The sequence below is a fragment of the Phoca vitulina genome, unplaced genomic scaffold (genome assembly GCF_004348235.1).
Source record: "Phoca vitulina isolate PV1807 unplaced genomic scaffold, GSC_HSeal_1.0 scaffold2, whole genome shotgun sequence".
NCBI lineage: Eukaryota > Metazoa > Chordata > Mammalia > Carnivora > Phocidae > Phoca > Phoca vitulina.
In genome coordinates, this window is record NW_022589705.1 from 81923448 (window position 1) to 81946373 (window position 22926).

The 22926-nt window shown below is 45.6% G+C and overlaps 1 protein-coding gene across 1 annotated transcript; it reads left to right on the top strand.

The window, feature by feature from the left end:
• The first annotated feature begins 16663 nt into the window (after positions 1-16663).
• Positions 16664-22576, top strand: STMN1 (stathmin 1). Its single transcript, XM_032390874.1, has 5 exons — positions 16664-16752; positions 18423-18495; positions 18988-19160; positions 21342-21533; positions 22058-22576. The coding sequence occupies exons 2-5, from the start codon at positions 18483-18485 to the stop codon at positions 22127-22129; spliced, it is 450 nt and encodes a 149-aa protein (XP_032246765.1). The 5' UTR covers positions 16664-16752; positions 18423-18482; the 3' UTR covers positions 22130-22576.
• The last annotated feature ends 350 nt before the right edge of the window (positions 22577-22926 follow it).

Below are 22926 nucleotides of genomic sequence, written 5' to 3' on the forward strand. Positions count from 1 at the left end.
GGCTCCTGGGAGTGGCAATGGATTGGCTTCCAGAAAGACAAGTTAAAACCCTGCTCCAAGGTAAGCTCCCGGAGCCTGGACCCTGGCAAATTAGTCTTTTGGCCTGGTTGCCATGGAGACAGACAGGCAGCAGCTGCGCTGGGAAAGGGACCAGCAGCTTCACCAACATCTAGGATTCTGAGAGAGCCATGGAAGGGGAGGGGGCTTGACACCGCCCTTTCTCCCCCAGATACAGAGGCTCCTGTCTGTCCCCCACCTCCCCCACCCCAGTACCCAGACTCAGAGGATCTGGTGAGTTGCCAGGGTCACAAAAGGGGCCACAGCAGCGCTGGCTCCTGAAACCCTGCTTTTCTTCTTCCAGGCCAGTGCCCTCCTGCGGCACCATAATTGTCTCCTGCTCAGCTTTGGGAGCAAACAGATCTTCCAGTGCTGAGCTCCTGGGCCCTGGGAGGGTTCCCCAGCTCCCTCCTTGGAGGTGAGTCCCAGAGTGTTGGCCACCAGAGGCCAGTTGGGCCCCATGCTCTGTCGCAGTCTCTCTGGAAAACCTGGCAGAGGCTATGTGGGGATATGACCAGTCATTGTCTGGGAAGGGAGCTTGAAGCTGAGCCTAGAGGGAACTCGGCAAATGATGGGGTTTATTGTTCCTTCATTTGATGCTAACTGAGATCATTAATGTGTGGCTTGAAGCCTTGTCCTCCCTCGCCTGGTGGAAAACAGTCCCTGGCTCTCCCTTCCAATGGGTTATCTCTGGAAATTGAAGGTGGGAGAGCAGGGGCCTGGGATCCAGGTCATCTGCATCCACTTTCCCAGCAGAGCTGCCAGAAGGTTGTGTCTCAGCATCTCGGTTTCCTCTTTGGTAAGAGGAGAAATGAGCCTGGTATTATCTGGGGCTTTGCACGCCTGGGTGGTGCCTGTGACCAGGCTTGTTACCTAAGAGAGCAGAGCCCTAAAACAGGGACAGTGGAGAGCTGGAGAAATCCAGAGGCTGCTACCCATCAGCCAGGACTTTTGATGTTGCTGTTTTAATTATGAAGGTAGTTCATGTGTGGGCGTGAAGAAAAAGTCAGTGCCAAAGTATATAAAGTAAATTGGGAAAATGACCCATCACTTCAAGCCCCAATCCCTCATTCCTGCTGAAAACCATGCATAATTTTGTTATGTATCTTTTTAGATCTTTCTCTATGCGTATACGTTCCCCCTATATTATGTTTTAATTACACAAATGATATGAGAATACGTTGTCATTATAAGAGAAACAAACACCGCAGATAAATGTAGAGTCCAGAGCAGAAGTCTCCTTTTCAGCATATTCCCTTCCCCAAAGACAACTATTGGTAAAGTTTAACATCCTCCATACATTTATGTACAAACACAAACACCGAGTTTCAGCTTTCCTTTCTTTAGCATAAATGCAATCATAACATCCATATTCTTCTGCAAGTTGCTTTTCCTATCACAATAATACGTTACCCTGGGGCGCCTGGGTGGCTCAGTTGGTTAGGCACCGACTCTTGATTTTGGCTCAGGTCATGATCTCGGGGTCATGGGATCGAGCCTCACCTCAGGCTCCTTGCTCAGTGCGGAGTCTGCTGGAGATTCTCTCTCTCCCTCCTCCTCTGCCCTCTCTCTCTCAAATAAATAAATAAATCTTTAAAAAAATATATGTTACCCTGTAGATTTTTCCACGTTGATATACCTACCCCATTCTCCATAACTGCTGCTTAATATTCTCCATTATGGATATTCTGTACTAATTAAGTGGTCTCCTCTGATAGACACTTGAGTTGTTTATAATCTTTTGTTATTCATATTATGCTCTGAGCATTTGTGCATCTATCTATTTAGGGTTTATTTCTAGAAGTAGAATTGCTAGGTTAACATGTTTTTGTATCTTTAGTTTTTCTAAATACTGTGGGGATTTATTTTTAAGTGTGTGTGTGTGTATGTGTGTTTAATTATCCAAGACATGGATGCTCATTGCAAAAAAGTGGAAAAGTATAGAAAGCTGTGTAGGGAGAAAAAAATCACTCACAGTCCCTCCACCCACTTGCCACAATTGTTTACTTTTTGGCATGTTTGCTTCCAATTATTTCCTATGTCCTACTGTTGTTACAGTGATCAGATCATACTGCAGAGATCATTTCTGTCCAGCTTTTTTTATTTAACATAATACACATTTTCCTATGTCACTAAAATGTTTTTGTAAGCATCCTTTTTATGATTTCATGATAAGCATTGCATGTACATACCATAATTCCTTAGCTATTCCTCTGTTGTTGGACTTTTGAATTGCCTATATCTTTTTCACTGTTACACCTCAGTGAATATCTTTTTGTATAAATCTTTGAAATCCAGTAATTTCCTTAAGCTAGATTCCCAAAAGGAGAATTACTGGGTCTAGAGGTAGGATTTTAGTGCATCTGTTTTTTTAAGTGGAACTTTGAATTGCTAATGGGCACGCATGGTACATAATTCCAAAGGTACTATTCCACTACGCAATGAAAAAAAATGTCTATATCGTATTTTTTCCCTCAGCTGTGGTGTTCCTCCATAAAGGCAACACTATTACCTGGTTTCTTGTGTATCTTTCTTAGAAAAAATATATATATACATATATATATATATATTCCTGTTTTCATTCTTAGAAAAAAAAATATATACATATATATATATTCCTGTTTTCATACAGAAATAGCATACCAGATGCATACTTTTGTACTTTCTCTCTTCACTTAATATTTTTTGATGATTGGTCCATATATAAAAAGAACTGCATCATTTTCTAGAAATATTGCATAGAATTTCTTTAAATGGATGTGCCATAATGAATTGTATTGAAATGTTTTTAGGTTGGTTCCCATCTTTCGCTGTTGGAGCTACGCACTAAGGAATGTCCTTACATATATACCATTTTGACCCTGTGCTAGTGCATCAATCTATAGAATAGATTCCTTTGAATGGAATCGCTGGGTCCATGGAAATGTGCATTTTCCATAATGCTAGCTGGTGCGGTCTCCTTAGAAGGTGCCAATTTCCTCATTAAAGGGCAAAGAAAGTTTTTAAAGCTCTCGATTCAAATGGCCAAACTGCTTTCCAGAAAAGTATTACCTATTTACACTCTTGCCAGCAAAACACCAGCGCTCGGTTCCCTCCTCCCACTGAGTAAAAATAGCATGCCGGTGTTTGTGGGGTTTGTGCTCAGTCATCCTTTTTTCAAAAGGATCTGTGAAAGACTAGTGGAAGTGAGCAAATAGTTAATTTTTAAACCTAAAACAGTTTTTTTTTTTTTAAATACATATTTTAAAAATGTCCTAATCCCACTTTTGCCACTCTGTATGTGTGATCTTGGGAAACTGCGTGTCCTCTCTGAGACTAAGGTCTTAGAGTTGTCCAGAGGAGGAGATGAGATCATGCACATAGTACAGTGCTTGACATATAACAAGGGCTCAAAACGTGGTCCCTAAGAAGAAAAGTTTGCTAAGGAAAAAAATGCCAGCCCTCCAAGTAATCCCAAGTGTGAGGGGAAGGGAGCCTTCCAGGCTCTGAAAAGAAGGCTGGGCGGTGCCAGCTTTGTTCTTTCCCTCAAATTCTCCCTCTGGTCTTTCCTGCCTTGAAGAAAAAAAGGGAAATCTGGCCAGCAGCCCCTGGGGAGAAGCACCTCACACCAAGACTAGCTCTTAAGAGGGGCTGGGATCTGGGACCTCACCCAGTTTCCCCTTGTGCACCTCGGAGGAGGAGCGCAGGCAGGGTTAGTCTTCATCCTCCATGGGGGTCCCTGTCGCAGAGCCTCCGCAGACCCGATCGGAGCCTGGGAAGTGAGAAGTGCTGGCCCAGCCTTGTGTCTCTTACTCCGAGCGGCCGGGCTCCAGCATCTCAGAGCTGCCCCGGTGGGCGCAGCCCTGTGGTCCTTGGGACTTGTTGTTAGTGCCGTTCTCTACAGCGTTCGCTCCCTTCCAGCCACTCAAGCGCTGGCTGCGGGGGGGGGGCGCCCGGGCAGAGCCAGCCCACCCTCGAGGTGCTGCAAGTGGCAGGGAGGGGTCGCCGGGGCTCGTGCTGGGTGCTGGGTGCTGCGCTCGGCTGGGCGAGCCTGGGATGCAGGGTGGCCTTCGTGGGCTCCGCACCTGCACGAGTCCCAAGAGGCTTGCCCTCCCCCACCTCCCAGAGCAGGGCTGATGCACTGAAAAATCAGCTGCTTAGAGACGCCATTTCTGTCCCCACCCTTGTCTGGGCTGGAAGAGCCAATCACATTCCTGTGTGGAGCTGTGAAAGCTGCAGGTAGAAACCGCCTCGGGTGGGAGAGCAGATCCGTGGAGCACAGTGAAGCCATTTTCTGGGAGGATTTGGAGGCATTTCCACTCACAGTAAAATCAGCATGCTGGAGAATTTCAGCCATTCCCTCCCCACCCACCCCCTTCTACCACAGCCTTTCCCTTAATTTTCCAGGGAGAACGGACAGTGACCATATGGTGTGGTACAAACATTGAGCCCTGTGGAGCCAGGGGGTGTGGGGGCTACTCTTGGCCCTGAACCCCCAGCCTGCTCTGTAACTGAGAAAGCAGCCCTAGGCCTGTCTTCTCATTTCTAAAGATGCAATGAGGAATAGAGTTAGACCATGTCAGGTATTGGTGAGGTTGTGGGGAAATGGGTTTATACCCTGTGCCCTGACAATTCTATTTCTTGGTTTCTACCCTGGAGAAATATTTAGATGGTATATTCAAGGAGGCTGGCCACTGCAGGATCATATCTAATAACAAAGCACTGAAAACAGTTCAATGACCATCAATAGGGAAAGTATAAATAAGAGTCTGTTTTCATAATGGGCCACTATATTGCAGTTAGAAGGAATAAATTGGATCTATATATGCGGGGACATGGACAGAGCTCAAAATATATTAAGACAGAAAGTTGCAGAATAATGCATACAGCATAATACAACTTTTGCAACATATCAAACAGAACTGTGGTATATTAAAACATATATAATGCATTTTTTAAAAAATAAAAAGATACATTCCCATCTCATAAGAGTGGCTTTCTCTGGGGAGAGGAGCAGGGAGTTGGGATAGCCAGTGGAGGTGAAAGTGAATTTGAGCTTTCCTTATAACATTCTGATTTTTTATTTAAAAAAAAATGACAGTGCGTTCATATATTGCCCAAGGAATTTAAAACTATAGAGTCATAAAGAGAACACTGGGGAACAAAATATGTCAAAATGTAAACAATGGTTGATTCCAGATGGTGGGGAATGTGAGTAATTGTCTTCTTTGTACTTTTGGGGGTTGGTTTTGGTTTTTAAAATGCAGGGAAGGAGTTCAAGAGTGACTGTAAGACCCGTCAAGTCCCTCAGCTCAAAGAGCCTGTGATCTTGTGATTCTAGGTCAGCATCCCTGAAGTCCTTGCCCCCCGCTGAAGGGTTTTCAAGGGCCCTTGTGCTCCTGCCCCAGCCATCCCCCAGGCTTGAATCCAGTCTTACCAGTCAAAACCTGAGACCACTTGTGGTTCACTACTGTGCTTGGCTGACTCTCTTTTCTGGGCATTTAGTTGCCCTGTTTCCTCTTCCTGGCACCTTCTTCCCCTTCTGGAGACTACCAGAAGCTAGAAGCATAGCAGATTCTCCCTCATAGCCCTCAGAAGGAACCAACCCTGCCATCACCTTTGATTTCGGACTTCTAACTCCCAGAACTGTGCACCAATACATTTCTGTCAGGGGCTCCTGGGTGGCTCAGTCTGTTGAGTGTCCAACTCTTGTTTTCAGCTCAGGTCATGCATGATCTCAGGGTCCTGGGATCAAGCCCCACAGTGGGTTCTGCATTCAGCAGGGAGTCTGCTTGAGGATTCTCTCTCTCCCTCTCCCCCTCCCACCACTCTCTCTCCCCCTCTCTAAAATAAATAAGTAAATCTTAAAAAAAAACAAAAACAAAAAAACACTAAATTCTTGTCATTAAAGCCACCACCCAGCTCCAGCTTGTGACACTTTGTTAAGGCAGCCCCAGGAAAGTAATACACCCCACACCCTCCTGCTTAGATGGGGGCCGTACTCTCCAGAGATCTGAGTTGGCTGGTGCCCATGCTGGCAATGGATTTGAAGGAGGGGGCGGGCAGAAGAGCACTTAGGAGGCTGCTGTGGTAATCCAGGAGCGTGGTGGGGTCTGCCAGGGCCCGGCAGTGCTGATGCTTACTAATCGATACAAGGGCTTAGCAATAAGCCAGTGAAGGCCTATAAATCAACCCGAGTTCCAGTGACACATGAGCGTTTCTTCCCCTTGTGTATTCGCTCTTTTTCAGCATCCCACCCTTCTCCTGACACCCCAGCCCCCCGCACCTTCTGGCTTGAATTCTACTCAGTCTATACTTCACCCGCATTCCAATGGGTGTGATTTCAGCAGGCTTGGCTTCAGCTTCCTGTGACAGCTGTAACCTCTGTTCTCACTGAATTGCTAAGATTGCTGATAAATGCCAACTGCTGGGAAGTTTTCTAAGTAACTGGGAACATGTCCTCATGCCAGGCCATGGAGAAGTGGGCTATGGAATGGCCCAGAAATTTAATGAATTAAAAGTAACCTGTAAACCCCCTCTGTATTTAGGCCTACAGGTGCCCATTCAAGAAAAAGACTAGATCTTATGAAATGAAAGCCATTGCCCTAGCCCCATTTGGGAGGAACAGTCCACTTACTTGCCCAAAGCGCCAGAGGCCCAGGAGAGGGCGAGTGCTGCAGCCTCGCCATCCCCACACCATCTTTCTTGCTCACATTTTGATTATTTGGAAAAAGGTTGGTTGGACGAAACAATAGAAAGCAGTCACCTCAGGCTCCACATTAAAAGATAGGTCACTGGGTAAGGAGACACGATGCTACAAACAAGGTGGTATCCTAAGTTGGATCCTGGATCCAAAGGGAAAATGGAGAATCCAATTAAAGCTAGCCATTTCGTTGTACCAGTGTTAATGTTTTAGTTTGGATAAATGTTCTATGATTATGTAAGATGTTAACGTTAGGGCAAGCTGGCTGAAGGGTATATGAGAATTCTGTGTACTATCTTTGCAACTCTCTGGAAATCTGAAATGATTTCAAATTAAAAGCTTAAAAACAAGTAAAAAAAAATATATATATTTTAAAGATTTTATTTATTTATTTGACAGAGAGAGAGCAGCAGAGGGAGAAGCAGACTCCCCACTGAGCAGGGAGCCCGATGCGGGGCTCGATCCCAGGACCCTGGGATCATGACCTGAGCCGAAGGCAGACGCTTAACCGACTGAGCCACCCAGGCGCCCCTCAAAATATATATTTTTAAATGTCCCTGGCATGGTACTTTTTGAGTTGCAGGAGACTAGACTCCAGGATAAGCCCTCAGTTATACTGTCGACCCGTGGCCCTAAGTGTTGTTTAGTGGTCAAAAAGACATCAACCAAAAAATTCAATATATGCTGAGTGTCTGTCTATTCATGGCACTGTAGGGATACGAGGAGGAAATCGTATGTAATCCTGCTCTCAAGAAACTCATTCTCTAGTGAGGAGGACAGAGATGTGTATGGACCGACTCAATACCAGGCATAATATGGAGGAGTCAGAGAGATTAATCAAGACCTTGAGGGTGGAGAGGATTTCAATAGACACAGAAGCCAAGGGACTCCAGGCTGAGAATTAGTATCAGCAAAACACTGAAACATATTAGGTGCATGACTTTTCATGGAGCTGGGAATAGTGCAATAAAACTGAGACTTGGAGGGGGTCGTGGGAGGGTAGGGGTTCCAGAGACAGGAGTACCTAAGATCAGCCAGGAGGATAAAATTCTTTTCTGTTTTTACAATACAATGTTTTCATATTAATAAAAATAATGTATGTTCACTTTAAGAAGTTTGGAAATTTCAGAATAGTACAAAGAAGAAAACTAAACTCAATTGTTATTTTACCCTCCAAACAAATATTTTGGTGCCTTTTATTTTGCTCTTATCTTACTTGAGTTCATATCGTACACGCAGTTGGGTAGCCTTTGTTTGTTTCTTTCATTAGCATAATATCACAAGCCTTTTCCCATCTCATTAAAGAAGATTCTTAAGGCATGAAGGGAGTCCACCTTCCTCCTAATGCAAGAATCCTTCTTGCATTCCCAGCAGCTGAATGACAAATCTTTGTCTGGATACCTCCCATAGCAAGAATCTCATTCATTCTTATGAGGTCCATTCTGTTGTTAGCTAACTCCTTCCATGCATCTTAACTGTGCTACCCTATAACTATCCTTTTTTGAGATGACAGATCTTCAAATACATCAAGAACCCAAGAGTCTCAGGGTTTAATTGATCTTGAAGTAGACTGCAGTTAGCTCATGGAGGGTCTCAAATGCCATGCCAAGGATGACCCTTGGGACTATAAATCCAAGGGAGTCATCAAAAAAAAAATTTTTTTTTTTTTTTAGATTTCAGGAATTTGTATGTTTCTCAGATGATGTGCCCCAAAGTTTAATCCATCAAATATTTTCAAGCAGAAAAGTGGCGCGATCAGAGCTGTGCTTGATGACTAACACTATAACTCTCACCTATTGAGGGTTTATTACACATCAGACACAATGCTAGGTACTTTACATTTCGTATTCCAGGTTGTTGTTCCTGACGACAACCCTATGAAGTTGGGGCATTATCCCGATTTCACAGATGATGAAATGCAGGCCTAAAAAGGGAGAAGTCGTCTGCCCATGCTCACATGAGTAATAACTGAACAGTCCCTGGAGCATCATTTAAAGCACAGGATTCAAATTCCTGCTGTGACATGAATTAGCCGTGGGACCTTGGACAAATGTCTAAAGTTCTCTGGGCCTTTCTCCCCAGTCTGGAAAATAATAGAGTTAGCCAGCTAAAAGCATAGACTTGGAGCCAGGCTGCAAAAGCTCTGCACTTCTGTGTAACCTAGTCGGACTAGTGATTCAATCTCTGCAGGCCTACTGCTAACATTTGGCAGACTCGAGGAAGGAGGATAAAAGAGAAGCCCACATACCTTAGGTCTAAGTATGTAAGAGTTATAAATCAAGCTCACAAACTATTTTTAAAAAATATATGTTTTATCCTTCTACCTTGAGAAATATACCTCCGTAATAAGCTAGAATGTCAGGTTTTAAGTTGAGAATTCTTGGATTCCTTGGAGTTTCAGGTTAGAGCGTGGCAGAACCAGCCCCCTTCACTTCCTTTTCCTGGCCCTCATGCCCAGGTTCTGTCCCTACCCCTTACAAGTAGCCAGCCCTGCACTCAGGCAGGGAAGTTTGCCCTTGGGAGGATGAACCAGGAAGGTGCTGGCGGAGATGCTGAAAGTGGACTCAGGTCATTTGGACAGGGAATTCTAGAGTCCCGGATACCTACAGTGTGGTTTCAAAGGGTTGCCCAGGTTCCAGGTGGGCTCATATCCTTGGCCCCAGGGGAAAGCTTGCCTGGGAGAAGTGGCACAGCTGGAGGGTCAGAGTGCAGCCCTTGAAAGTGCAGGGCCTAGGGCAAGGACCCTGTTTGGTACGTCTAAGGAAGATACTGTCTCTCTGTGTCTCAGTTTCCTTTAGGATGACCAGCTCATCCAAGGTTTGGCTGGGACTTTCCTACTTTTAGCACTGAAAGTCCTACCTCCCAGAAAAACCCTCAGTCCTGGGCAAGACAGGGTAGTTAGTCACCCTCCTTTCCTCAGCTTTATAGTTAGGCTAATAATATTTCATAAGATCGTTATGAGGATTAAATGAGTTATCTCATGGAGAGTGTTTAGACCAGTGCCTGCCTCATGGTAAACATTCTGTATGTTAGCTATTATCATTTTTTTCCAATTATTTTTATTGTATTAAAATACACATAACAAAAAAATACACATATAAAATTTGCCATCTTAACTATTTTTTTAAGATTTTATTTATTTTAGGGCGCCTGGGTGGCTCAGTTGGTTAAGCGACTGCCTTCGGCTCAGGTCATGATCCTAGAGTCCCGGGATCGAGTCCCACATCGGGCTCCCTGCTCAACAGGGAGTCTGCTTCTCCCTCTGACCCTCCCCCCTCTCATGAGCTCTCTCTCTCTCAAATAAATAAATAAAATCTTTAAAAAAAAATTAAAAAAAAAAGATTTTATTTATTTTAGAGAGAGAGTGTGTTCAAACGGGGGCAGGGGCAGAGGAAGAAGAGAGAGAGAATCTCAAGCAGACTCCCTGCTGCATGTGGAGCCCCATGGGAACCTCGATCCCACGACCCCAAGATCATGACCTGAGCCAAAATCAAGAGTTGGATGTTTAATTGGCTGAGCCACCCAAGCGCCCCCTTAACTATTTTTAAGTATTCAATTCAGGGATATTAAATACATTCATAATGTTGTGCAGTCACCATCACCACCCATCTCCATAACTCTTTTCACCCTGTAAAACTGAAATTCTGTACCCACTAAATAATAACCCCCTAGTTCCTCTTCCCTCCAGCCCCGGCAACCATCATTCTACTTTCTAAATCTCTATGATTTTTGACGACTTTAAGCATCTCATATAAGTGGAATCATACAGTATTTTTATCTTTTTGTGACTGGTTTATCTCACTGAGCATAATATCCTCAAGGTCCATCCATGTTGTAGCCTGTGTCAGAATTTCCTTCTTTTTAAGGCTGAATGATATTCCACTGTATGGACATACCATTTCACTCATGTGTATATCTGGAAATGGACACTTGATTTGCTTCCACATTTTAGCTATTGTGAATAATGCTGCTGTGAACATGGGTGTACAAATATCCCTTCAAAACTCTGCTTTCAATTATTTTGGGTGTATACCCAGAAGTGGAATTGCTGGATCATATGGCAATTCTATTTTTAATATTTTGAGGAACTTCCATACTGTTTTCCACAGTGGCTATACCATCTGACATTCCCAACAATGCACAAGGGCTCCAGTTTCTCCACATCCTCTCCAGCACTTGTTATCTTCCGTTTTTTGTTTTGTTTTGTTTTGTTTTATAGTAGCCATCCTAATGGGTGTGAAGTGGTATCTCATTGTGGTTTTGATTTACATTTCCCTAATGATTAGTGATGTTGAGTCTACGGCCATCCCACCCTGAGCGGGCCCGATCTCGTCAGATCTCGGAAGCTAAGCAGGGTCGGGCCTGGTTAGTACTTGGATGGGAGATTAGTGATGTTGAGCATCTTTTCATGTGCTTATTGGCCATTTGTATATTATCTTTGGAGAAATGTCTATTTAAGGCCTTTTTTTGTTCATATTTGAAGTAGGTTGTTTGTTGAGTTTTAGAAGTTCTCTATGTATACTGGATGTGAATCCCTTATCAGATATATAATTTGCAATTATTTCCTCCTATTCTGTGGGTTGCTTTTTGATTCTGTTGATACTCTTTTGATGCACAAAATTTTAAATTTTCATAAAATCCAATTTGTCTATTTTTTTCTTTTGTTGTCTGTGCCTTTGATGTTACATCTAAGAAATCATTGCCAAATTGAATGTCATGAAGCTTTTGCCCTATGTTTCCTTCTAAGAGTTTTATAGTTTTATAAACATTTAGACCTTTGATCCATTTTGAGTTGATTTTTGTATATGGTGTGAGGTAAGGGCCCAGCTTCATTCTTTTGCATGTGAATGAATATCCAGTTTTCCCAGCACCATTTGTTGAAAAGTCTGTCCTTTCCCTATTGAATGAATCTTGGCCTCCTTGTCAAAAGTCATTTGACCCCATATGCAAGGGTTTATTTCTGGGTTCTCTATTCTTTTCCATTGGGCTGTATGTCTGTCTTTATGCCAGTACTACACTGTTTTGATTCCTGTAGTTTTGTAGTAAGTTATGAAATCAGGAAGTGTGAGCAGCTTTGTTCTTTTTGTAGCAATTATCATTTTAAAGGTTCTGTTCTACTAGAAAATGCTAAGTTTCCATAATTGGAGGCTTGGGCGAGAAAGAGGGAAGAGTTGAGTCTGACTGAAGTTTTAAACCTGGAGGGTGAGTGTCTAGCAAAGCCACCAGCTAAATGGGAAACTGTGAAGGTTAGGACTCGGAGCGAGAGGACTGGCAGGAACAGCGACATCTTGGCCGTCATTCCACTCACACATTTAATATGGGTGCCCTTTCCAACATTTCGCTGACTCAAAAATGCCATTGATTTTTAAGATACCATTATTTTATGTCCCTCTAAGAAAATAGGCTGTCACTAATTATGACATGCTATTTATTGACCATGAGGTCTAGCCAATTTCAGAGACACAAAAATGTGGGGAAAACATACATCTTAGAATTAATTAAATAAGATGCATGCCAGGCACTGTGTCAAGCGTCATGGGAGGGGAGTGGGATACAACCAAGAAAAAGACCCTGCCTTCAAAAGGCTTCCAATCTCATAGCAACACCTGCAGACACTTCTACCACAGGACAGAGTAGGAGGAGCACTACTGTGTGGACACCAGAGCTGTTCTGAGATCAGCTGCTGCTTGTCAAGTATTTATAGGAATTATTAATATAGACAGAATTGACAGCCACGTCTTTCTTGGGATTTCTAGTCCTCCCCCTCCTTTTCCCTGATGCCTGAAATTTCTAGGGACAAAGCCTTTCAAACCATTTTTGAATGAATTGAGACAATGAATTAAAACACCACAAAGTGAGTGTGGAACTAGTACATCTCCCATGGAAGGCAATTTGGCACTGTCCAAATGACAGATGTGTTTGCCCTTTGACCTCACAATACCACTCTCGGAAAATGTCTTACAGATCTACTCACCCATGTGGAAAATGCCATATATATATATATATATGTGGTTATTCATAACAGCAGTGTTTGAAATAGCAAATAATTGGGAATAACCTAAAAGCCATGGAGAAGGCACAGGTTAACTAGATTATGGAATATTCATACAGTGAATCCCAGATCAAGGAAACGCTTGATGTACGAACAGGGAAAAGATCCCTGACATGTATCGTGAAGTGAAAAAATGCTAAGTGCAGAACCGTTACAGTTGACTGCCATTTGTATGATGAAGGGGGACTAAGAATACACATCTAGAAACTTGTTGAAGAAACTCTAGGATACCCAGGAAACTGATGACAGTGGTTATGGTTGGGGAGGGTTGATGGATTTGGCAGATCGGGACAGAAAAGGGAAGAGGACTTTTTATTCTTTCTTTCTTTTTTTTTTTTAATTTTAAGATTTTATTTATTTTTAGAGAGAGAAAGCATGAGAGGGAGAGAGAGAGATCATGAGCAGTGGGGAAGGGCAGAGGGAGAAGCAGACTCCCTGCTGAGCAGGGAGCCCAAGGTGGACTTTTTCCCAGGACCCTGGGATCACGACCTGAGCTGAAGGCAGACGCTTAACCGACTGAGCCACCCAGGCACCCTTTTTAGACTTTATTTCTAAACTACATGAATGGGTTATCCAAAATGTTAAATTAATTGAATTTTTAAAAACATCAAATAGGAAGAGTTAACCCAGTGACTCTGATTCCTAACAAAGTGTGGGAATTCATCCATCCATCCATCCATGCATGCATGCATTCATTCAATAATCCATTCATTCATTCCATAACCTATAGTAATCAAGCGACTACTTGTAACTAGAGTAACAAGTAACTCTAGCGACAAGAGTTAACACATGCCAGGCATCGTGCTAAGCGCCCTCATGTACATCATCTCATTTAGTCCTCACCACCCTTCTATGGAGCAGGTGTCTAGCAGCACAGAGGAGGAGACAGAAGATGACAGAGGTGGTTCTTGCCTCAAGTCAGCTGCACACGTGCAAGTCCCACCGTCCTGGGCCAGGCCCCGTTCTGGGCCCCAGGGATGATGAGACCCTGGCACAGGCCCCGCCCTCTGGGACTTAATCGTCTCCTGAGGGAGAGGGCGTGTGAAATAGATTCACAGACAGGGCTTGAACAGGGACGGGAGTGTTAGAGCACAGTGCCTAAGGTTTAGGGGACAAAGGGAACAGAGAGGCTGGGGACAAGGAGAAAACCTCTCCCACAATATCCTTTTGCCAAGGACAGGCCCCGTAAGCGCTGGAACCCGGCGGCGCCCAGGCGAGCGACAACCCCGGCAGCCTCAGACCCAACAATGAACAAAGGCTGCGGTGCTCTGTAAGAACAGAGGAGGTTTGACAACAGCCCGGCTCGTTTGATCAGTGTAGACATCCCTTCTAGACTTTGAAGCCTGAAGTGCTCTCCTTTAGCTGTCTACACAGATCAAATAAGCTGGAGGGCTGCCATATCTTGACTTCACTTTGTGCTAATCCATAGTCACAGCGAGCTCCACAGCAATCCGACCACACCATCTGAGCAGAGGCAAAAATAATTCTCATGGGCAAAGATAGGCAGTTCCAAGATGGGAATGTTAACTCCTTGCTGCCACTTCAGGAGGGAGTGGCTTTTGAAGGGAGTTTTAGCCAGCTTCCCGGAAAGGAGCTTCTGTCCCTCTCCATGAAGTGGCAAAGCTGTTTTCTCGCCTTCGAGTTGGAAGCCCTTCCTATTCCAGGGCTCGTATAGGAACCTCTATAGACAGAGGTGACAATTAATAGCTGTGGTCTGGCTCTCAGAAAAGCAGCCCCACCTAGGAAACTGGGATCACCTCACCACACATGCACCTTTTTATGCAAAGGATTGTTAAAGGGGCACACTTACCCGCCCCCGCCCCCTCAGGCCTCAAGCAGCAGTGAGGAGCTCAGGAAATCCTTGTGGCAGGACTAGGCATCTAACAACAAACCCACCAGCTAAGTAGCATTGTTACAAAAGATTAAAAATCTCCATGAGTTCTAACATCTTCGTTCCTAGCTGTGGTTTCCATGGAAATAGACATCTGCTCTAGGGAAAAAGGGAAGGTGGGGGGAAGTGGTGTAAGTGCTTTAAAATAATCAGTGTTTTGAAAGATTTATTTTTTTTTCCTGTCACAACATTAATAGTCAGAAACGTAAGATTTTTGCATGGCAATTTCTTGTATTTAAAAGAAATATACATCAGATGGGTGGGACCTTCCTCTGCAAACCTCCAGTTCAAGTAAAGACTTCAAGATAAAGGCTGGTTCGGGGATAATAGACCTCTTGGCCTTGGGTTCCGGTGCTCGTTTGTGTTGCCTGCCAATCTGTCATTTTCCGGTGAGCTCTATACCCACCCCGCTCCAGGCTTTCTAACGATTTCTGAGATTTTGCTCAGAAAACTGACAGATGGAAACACCTGGCCGTTTTGTAGCTAGGTTCGGTCTGAGAGGGAGAAGGCTTTCAGGGCTTAGAATCTGAATTATTCCTGGTCTTGCTCACATGCTAAAGGAAAACCACTTCGATTGGGGGCGGGCGAGAGACTGACCCCACACAAGGGCGATTGTTGGAGAAAATGCTACAACAAGCATATTTCAGGCAACAGCAAATGGCTGTTTGCTTTGTGTGGTGTGTCTGCTGCCTCTATGATCCAGTTTTCCTTGTCTCAGGCACCCAGTAATTGTATTTATCTCCAGCACATCCCCAGTGACTGGCTGGAGCCTTTTACAATTAGGACTGTTGTTTCTGCAGAGTTAGTCATATTTGTTTCTTGGTATGGGGAGTCTGGACCCATTGATTAATAAAATGAAGGTGTCCTTCTACCCACTCAGGATCTCAAAGCAGGTGCGTTGGTGTAGTGACCACCACCGGAAGACCAAAGACACAACCTTGGTCTGGGGAATGGGAAGAGGGATCTGGAAACCACGTTCATTTTATTTTTCTTGTGGCCTTTCTGTGGGAAGAAGGCGGCCAGTCATTCTAAGATCGCTCAGGTCAGACCAGTTTCCTTTGTGCCTCTGCTGTGCTTCTCATCAAACCAGGCCAGGAGGAACCGTGACCTTGTGGTTCCCCCTTTTGTTTTGATTCTTTAAAAGGGCCCAGCACTGCACTGGGAGCACGTGCTCCAAGAACAAAAGCAACACTTAACTGCAGTCTGTGTTGTCTATAACTGCTATTGCTCTTCCGTCCCTATTATCAGGCAGAAGGCTAGGCAGAACAGATGGAGTCTGCCTTTAAGCGGAGTAACTGTTAGACCAAAGGAGATCAAATTCCAGAGCCTCACTCTTTCCCCCCCCACGGTTCTCTGGTCATCAGCTCCGGGACCCGAGTATGGTAGCGAAAACTCGCACGGTGAGGAAGGGCCACGCCCGTGACCTGTTAGGGCTGAGTGGGTTAAGGGATTACAATGATGTCACAATGCAGGTTACACGCGGGTGTCGAGGTAGGGCGCCGGCTTGCAGGGGGGCCTTACAGGGGCAAAGAGTCGCATTGTCCTATAACAAGGGCTTGGGCGTCTTGGGTGGCAGCAAGGGGTGGGGCACTGTAGGGGCACTGCGCTGTCCGAGTGTTGCCCTTGGGGCGATGCGGGGCACGTGGCTCCACGGAGGAGGAGTCCAGGGGGCCACCCTCTGAGAGGTAGGGAGGGACCCCGCCCCGCCCGGCCCCGCCCTTTTCTTAGGGATGGGAGAGCTGGCTCAGATCCAGGCTAGGGACCACAGTATAGCCCTCTTCAGCGGCCAGACAACCGCCCGGGCCCCCTGCTCACATCCGGGGAGACCCCCAAATGCCCCCCACCCCTCGCATTGTCCCCCTACCCCGCCAGCCTGGACTACACTTCCCGAGGTGCTCGGGGGTCCCGAGGGGCGGGGCCACCTGGGCTGTGGGGGAGGGGGCGGCACGTGCCGCTGGTTTCAGCCAATGGAGAGCCCGGTGGGGAGGTCACGTGCTGCTGTTTGGCGCTTTTGTGCGCGCCCGGGTCTGTTGGTGCTCAGAGTGTGGCCAGGCGGCTCGGACCGAGCAGGTGGGTGCGGGGCTCTGGGAGGAGGCGGCTGGAGGCTGGGGGCCAGCGAGAGGGATGCGGCCGGCGGGAGGGGCCGGGCCATGGCAGCGACCCCCAGCCGGAGGGCGGCGGGCGTGGCCGCGGGCCCCAAGTGGGACTGGCGGGCGGGGGTCGCTCCGCTTTGTGTATGGCTCGGGCGGAGCCTCGGCTTTGTCCCCGCTCCCTGGGGGCGCGGCTATCGTGGGGAGGGGGCGCGGCCAGCTGGGCGAGCCCTGGGCGTTAGCCCTGGGTGCCGTCTTGGAGACAATAGGGGGCGTGGGCCCTCGGTTGCCTCCCTCCTTTCACTTGCTAGCTCAGCCCCGCTGGGGTCCCCATTGTCTGAAGGGGCGGGGCGGCGCCTCTGGAGGGCAGCGGCCATAGCATCGGACTGCGGGCGGCTAGGGCCGCTCCCTCTCCCCGCTGTCGCCTTCGCCCAGTGACTAGGGCCGAGCCCGAGAGGCTGACATCCCACGAGAGCAATCCTGTCCTCGCGGCGGGGGGCGCGGACAGCTAGGGTGGAGGCAGGGTGGGTGGGAGTGAAAGGAGGAGGTAGCGGGCCGATGCCTGAGCTACCCCACGGCCGGTTTCCCGGGCCTGCCCCACCCGCCGAGCTGCTGCGGGGGTGGGGGCGGCCTCGAGATGTTTTTGGCGGGAGTTGGGGGGGGGGCGTCAGCGCGCGGCGAGCCCGGGAAGGGCGGAGTTACCGATAGGACCGTTAGCCCCGCCCATCCCTCCCCTTCCCACGCGCGCGGGCTCCGGGGTGTTGTGAGTTCGGGGAGATTCGAAAAGGCGCGGGGAGGAAGGGGGCGGGGCCAGGGGCCGGAGCGCAGGGCGTGCTCTGATTGGCCGGGGGCGCCCACCCGCTTTTCCTCACTTGGACCGGGGCCACGCCCATTCTGGGTCCGGTGCTGCGTCTCTTGCTCTGCCGGGGTTAAGACCGTTTCGCTGCTTAGGGTTCTTAATTTCCAGCTGTTGAAACCTGCAATCTTAGGTTTTCTTATTAGCCTGGGGTGTACAAGGATAATGACCTTAAAAAAAATCAAGTAGGGATGTAGAATTTTTCGTGATATAAGGCAGCAAATATTATAACCTAAAGCCTAAAGGTTCATAAAACTGATGAATTTTGCTCGCTGTTGGCTAAGGAGCTTAAGCCCCTGGAACAATAGGAGTTCAACATACTGGTTAATATTAGCTTGGGCGTTTTGTTTTCCACCATGGCAGACGCAGACAAAGCAGGGGTGGGCATTTCATTTGCACAATGAGTTGTAGGCAGTATTAAGATGGCTCCGGTCTCACTGTTGAGTTGAATCTGGAATATCTTTTCGCCGTTGTGGGGGGAAATTTTTAGAGTTTTTAGGGGAAAAAATATATTGGGACTTAACGTCGTCTAATTTTTAAAATCCAAGATATTTTTTGAACAGGCAAGCTCAGTTGACTTGATTTTCTGCAACCAATGTTCTATTCAGTTCAAATTTACCAGTGTTTCAGTATTTTGTTGATTTTTATAATTTTCTAGTTAATGATGTCTTATTTAATTCCATGGTAGTGATTTTTCTGACACTGATTTATGTGGATGTGATTTGAGGTCCCTTTGGATCAATGACCTAGAAATGGAAAGAAATTGATCGCATGCTTTTGAAAATCGTTTTCAGGGTTTTCCTTGCCAGTGGATTGTGTAGAATACACTGCCAGTCTCTTGTCTTCTGTTCACCATGGCTTCTTCTGGTAGGTAATCTATTTGGAAAAGCTGAATTGTGATGGGTTTAGGATTTTATAATAGGAGATGGATTTAGGTCTTAAGCCATTAATTGGGCAGTTGTATTTTGGTCTTATCAAAAACCCATTGTATAAATCCCGGAGAATAAAGAAGAAAAAATTATCACTTGAATGTACTGAGAGCTCCTAATTGTTTCATAATATGATGATTTGGCTTGGTTGAGAGCAAAACTGTGGAGTTTTGCACAAGTCTTCCTTTTGTTTATTAAAGTGATTGTCAAACACTGATATCTCAGAGTGGCATTTTTTTAATCCAAAAATATTGAGCTTTGGGTTTGTGGGAGGTGGTATTTAGATAATTTCTTGCCTGCAAACACAGCTTTTTTATCAGCCCGAATTCTATTCATTAAATTGATTTGGTTTCTAGAAAATTATAGGATAGTTTACTAGAATAGGAAAACCCCATTTTTCTGAATACATTATGAATATGATCAAATCCAGATATCCAGGTGAAAGAACTGGAGAAACGTGCCTCAGGCCAGGCTTTTGAGCTGATTCTCAGCCCTCGATCAAAAGAATCCGTCCCAGAATTCCCCCTTTCCCCTCCTAAGAAGAAGGATCTTTCCCTGGAGGAAATTCAGAAGAAATTAGAAGCTGCAGAAGAAAGACGCAAGGTAAACATCACAATTCACAGAAAACAGGATATTTATTTATATAATGTGGCAGATCAGTTTTATTTCCATAACAGGAGGAAAACAATTGGAGCTAGATGTGATTATAACTGTGAAAATTACATATGCCAGCAGCTAGAAGAAAATGCCTGGCATCATTTACTGAGCTCATATTATGTACCAAGTCCTTTACTTCTGTTTTTCTCCTTTAACCCTTTGACCCTAAAAGGGTAGATGTCTGAGATACTGAGATGAGAAAATGGTCTCGGAAATGTTGTCATTTTCCCAAGTCCTATAGCTAGTGAGTTTTGGAGCCAGAATTCAAGCTTAGGTCTATCTGAAACCAAAGTTCCTGCTTCTCTTGCTTTCTCTTTGAAAAATAGATTTGTTGGTGGATGATTCTTCCCCCTCCCCCTCCTTTTTTCCCGGTTTGGTTTGGTTTGTATGTGTGCCTGTGTGGTTTGTTTTTTTTCCTGAGAGCTGTACAATAAAAACATTTTAAATTGCTGGTAATGTGATTGTGTTGCTCAACTGGCCTAATGATATTGGAGCAGCTTTTCTCTTACCTAAGCAGTTCTATAAAATACCCATTTTTAAAAACAAATCAGAAAAGGGGCGCCTGGGTGGCTCAGTCAGTTAAGCGTCTGACTCTGGATCTCAGCTCAGGTCTTGATCTCAGGGTCTTGAGTTCAAGCTCCATGTTGGGCTCCATGCTAGGTGTGGAGCCTACTTAAAAAAAAAAAAAACAACCCAAATCAGAAAGATCAACAAATATTAATATGCTTGTTATAGAAAAATTGGGAATCCGAAGTTTATACATAGGAAATTAAAAGTATTCCTTACCCTACTTCCCAGAAATAACCATTGTTAACATTTTGGTGCATTTCCTTCCATTCAGTATTCTTTTCCTGAAGAACTTTATATAAATTCTTATTCCCTTCCAACAACCCTGATTAAGGTGAGTGGGTTTAATTTTAAAATTAGGGAGGGGCCCTGGCTGGCTCAGTCAATAGCACATGTGGCTCTTGGATCTTGGGGTCGTGAGTTCAAGTCCCACGTTTGGTATAGAATTTACTTAATAAAAAAAATTTTTTTTAACAAAATAAAATGAAGGAGAGTAGGCACAAGAAGGTGAGGTAGTAACATGCCCCTGACCAACACAGTTAGTCCAGTGTGAAGTCTGACACATCTCACCACACATACAGGCCCCTGTTGAAGCTGCTGTACCATGTGCCCTGTATGTTTCGGTGCCACGTGTGAATGTGCACTGACCCTCTGTCGGCACTGCCGTTCATTTCCCCGGGTTGGGTGGCAGTGTTTGCTAGGGAGCTCCGTCTCCTACCTGCTCGTCTGCGCAGTTTGAGCTCCTATGGAGCTTGAGGGAGTTTTGTGGAGTTTTGAGTTTGTGAGGAAATGCAGCCAACGGCTGGACGGAGAAATCTGTAAGGAACCGACCCTGGCCCTGTAGTCAGTAGCCTGTGCTTTCTATAGTGAAACTTGGGACTGGGATATTGCAGAAGAGTGAACAGAACCAGCAGCAGGTGCTCTGTAGTTTTCCTGCCTCGGTGATGCTTCCAGGCACATCGGAATCTGTTTGGTAACATGCTGTTGAGTGTTGAGTCTGTTGAAGGAGGCGCACGTGGTAACAGCTCCGGTGGCATGGAAGTGAATGCCACTTCCAGAGAGAAAAGCCATGAAGCTTTTCCATGAAACAGAAATCCCGCCTGGCTCAAATAGTAATCTGGGGACTTAGTCTTAAATTCCCTATCATTCATGTTTTTTTCTTTTTATCGATATGGTTACTTCTGTTACAGTAAGCTAATTTTCTTCAGGTGGACGTTGAAGTTCAATAACCAGTTCTTGACAGTAGAGCTCCATTTCCCCCGTGCATGTTACCAGTCCTCTTGTTACCATTAAACAGGAAATCTTACAGGGATTCCTTTAGAGAACAGTTGGGCAAGACTGAACAAACCTGGGCAGTTGTCCAAAGTAAACACAAACACTAGAAAAAGAGGGTGATTTTCACAGTATTTTGGTACAGACGATTCAGGCCCTGGCTTAGGTTATATTTAAAGAGATCTCAGTGTCTGCCTCTTTTCAGTCTTCCTGCTTAATAACTTCCCTTGGTCAAAAATTTAATGCTAAATAAACTTGCGAGCGTCTAGCCTGTTAAACATTTTTCAGTCCCACGAAGCCGAGGTCTTGAAGCAGCTGGCTGAGAAGCGGGAGCACGAGAAAGAGGTGCTTCAGAAAGCCATAGAGGAGAACAACAACTTCAGTAAGATGGCGGAAGAAAAGCTGACCCACAAAATGGAGGCCAACAAAGAGAACCGAGAGGCCCAGATGGCTGCCAAACTGGAGCGCTTGCGGGAGAAGGTCGGTGGCCCAGCTTTGCTGTGAGAGGGTCGAGAGCTTGAAGTCTGCACCCGTGAGGTGGCTCGGACTAATTGCCTTGATCAAGGCGTTGGGTGTCTCTGTCCTCAGTTACGGGGCTCAACGTATTAAATGAGAGGTATCTTCTTTTAAAATAAGATGGAGCGGGGGCACCTGGCTGGCTCAGTCGGTACAGCATGCGACTCTTGATCTTGGGGTTGTGAGTTCGAGCTCCACATTGGGTGTAGAGATTACTTAAAAAATAAAACCTTTAAAAAAAAAGTAAGATGGGGTATTCAGTGATTTCCAGAAAAATTGTACATTCTTTGAAAGAGCAGTAGGAGCCTCAGTCATCAGGTTCCATGAGTGACCCAAGGAAGTTTGAAGATAATGTTCTAGAACTCTGTGTGCTTCCCACTAACGTAGTATGTAACGCACGCCCAGATGCTGCCGTCGGGCCTCTTTCAGGGTGCGCGGCTTGGCGGGCTTTGTGATTTGACTGACTGACGGATGCTGTTTCTTTCCAGGACAAGCACGTTGAGGAAGTGCGGAAGAACAAAGAATCCAAAGATCCTGCTGATGAAACTGAAGCTGACTAATTTGTTCTGAGCACTGACTTTCTCCCCTTCCCCTGCCCAAATATCCAAAGACTGTACTGGCCAGTGTCATTTTATTTTTGCCCTCCTGACAAATCTTCTAGAAGCTGATGTAGGACTGTATAGGTAGATCCAGATTGTATGATGTTGTTTTCGGGGCTAAAGGGGAGAAACGGAAAGTGTTGTACTCTTTTTCTAAAGTGTTGAAGTCTTTCTAATGTAGCTACTTTTTCTTGTTGCATCTTTTCTACTTCAGTGCACCTGGCGTACTGGGTTAACGGCTAGTACTGTATTGGCTCTGTGAAAACATGTTTGTGAAAAGAGTATGTAGTGGCTTCTTTCAAACTGTTAGATGCTGAATATCTGTTCACTTTTAAATCCCAATTCTGTCCCGATCTTCCCAGATGCTACTGTACTTGAATGGTTAATAAAGCTGCACAGTGCTGTCGGCGGGGACTCCTTTCTGTACAGGTAATAAACTCTGGAGTGACAGAGACCCTCCTAGTTTCTGTTCGTTCCAGATGGGCCTTTGGCCTCCAGAAATACCCAGTGCACATGTCGCCGCAAGTTCTCTGCCCTGGAGTTTCTCGCTCCAGAGTCCTTTGCATTGTCTTCTTCCACAATCATCACTTTGTTTTGATGCCTTGGCCCAGATCAGCTGCTACGATAGTCTTTCAGATGTTTATTTGCAAACAAGCTTATTTTTGTTCCCGTGTCCCTGTTAAAAAGGCAGATTGAAGGCACACAGGGGGTTTCTAGAGAAGGGTTTAGGGGAAATCGCGAGATCCTGGTTAGCGGTA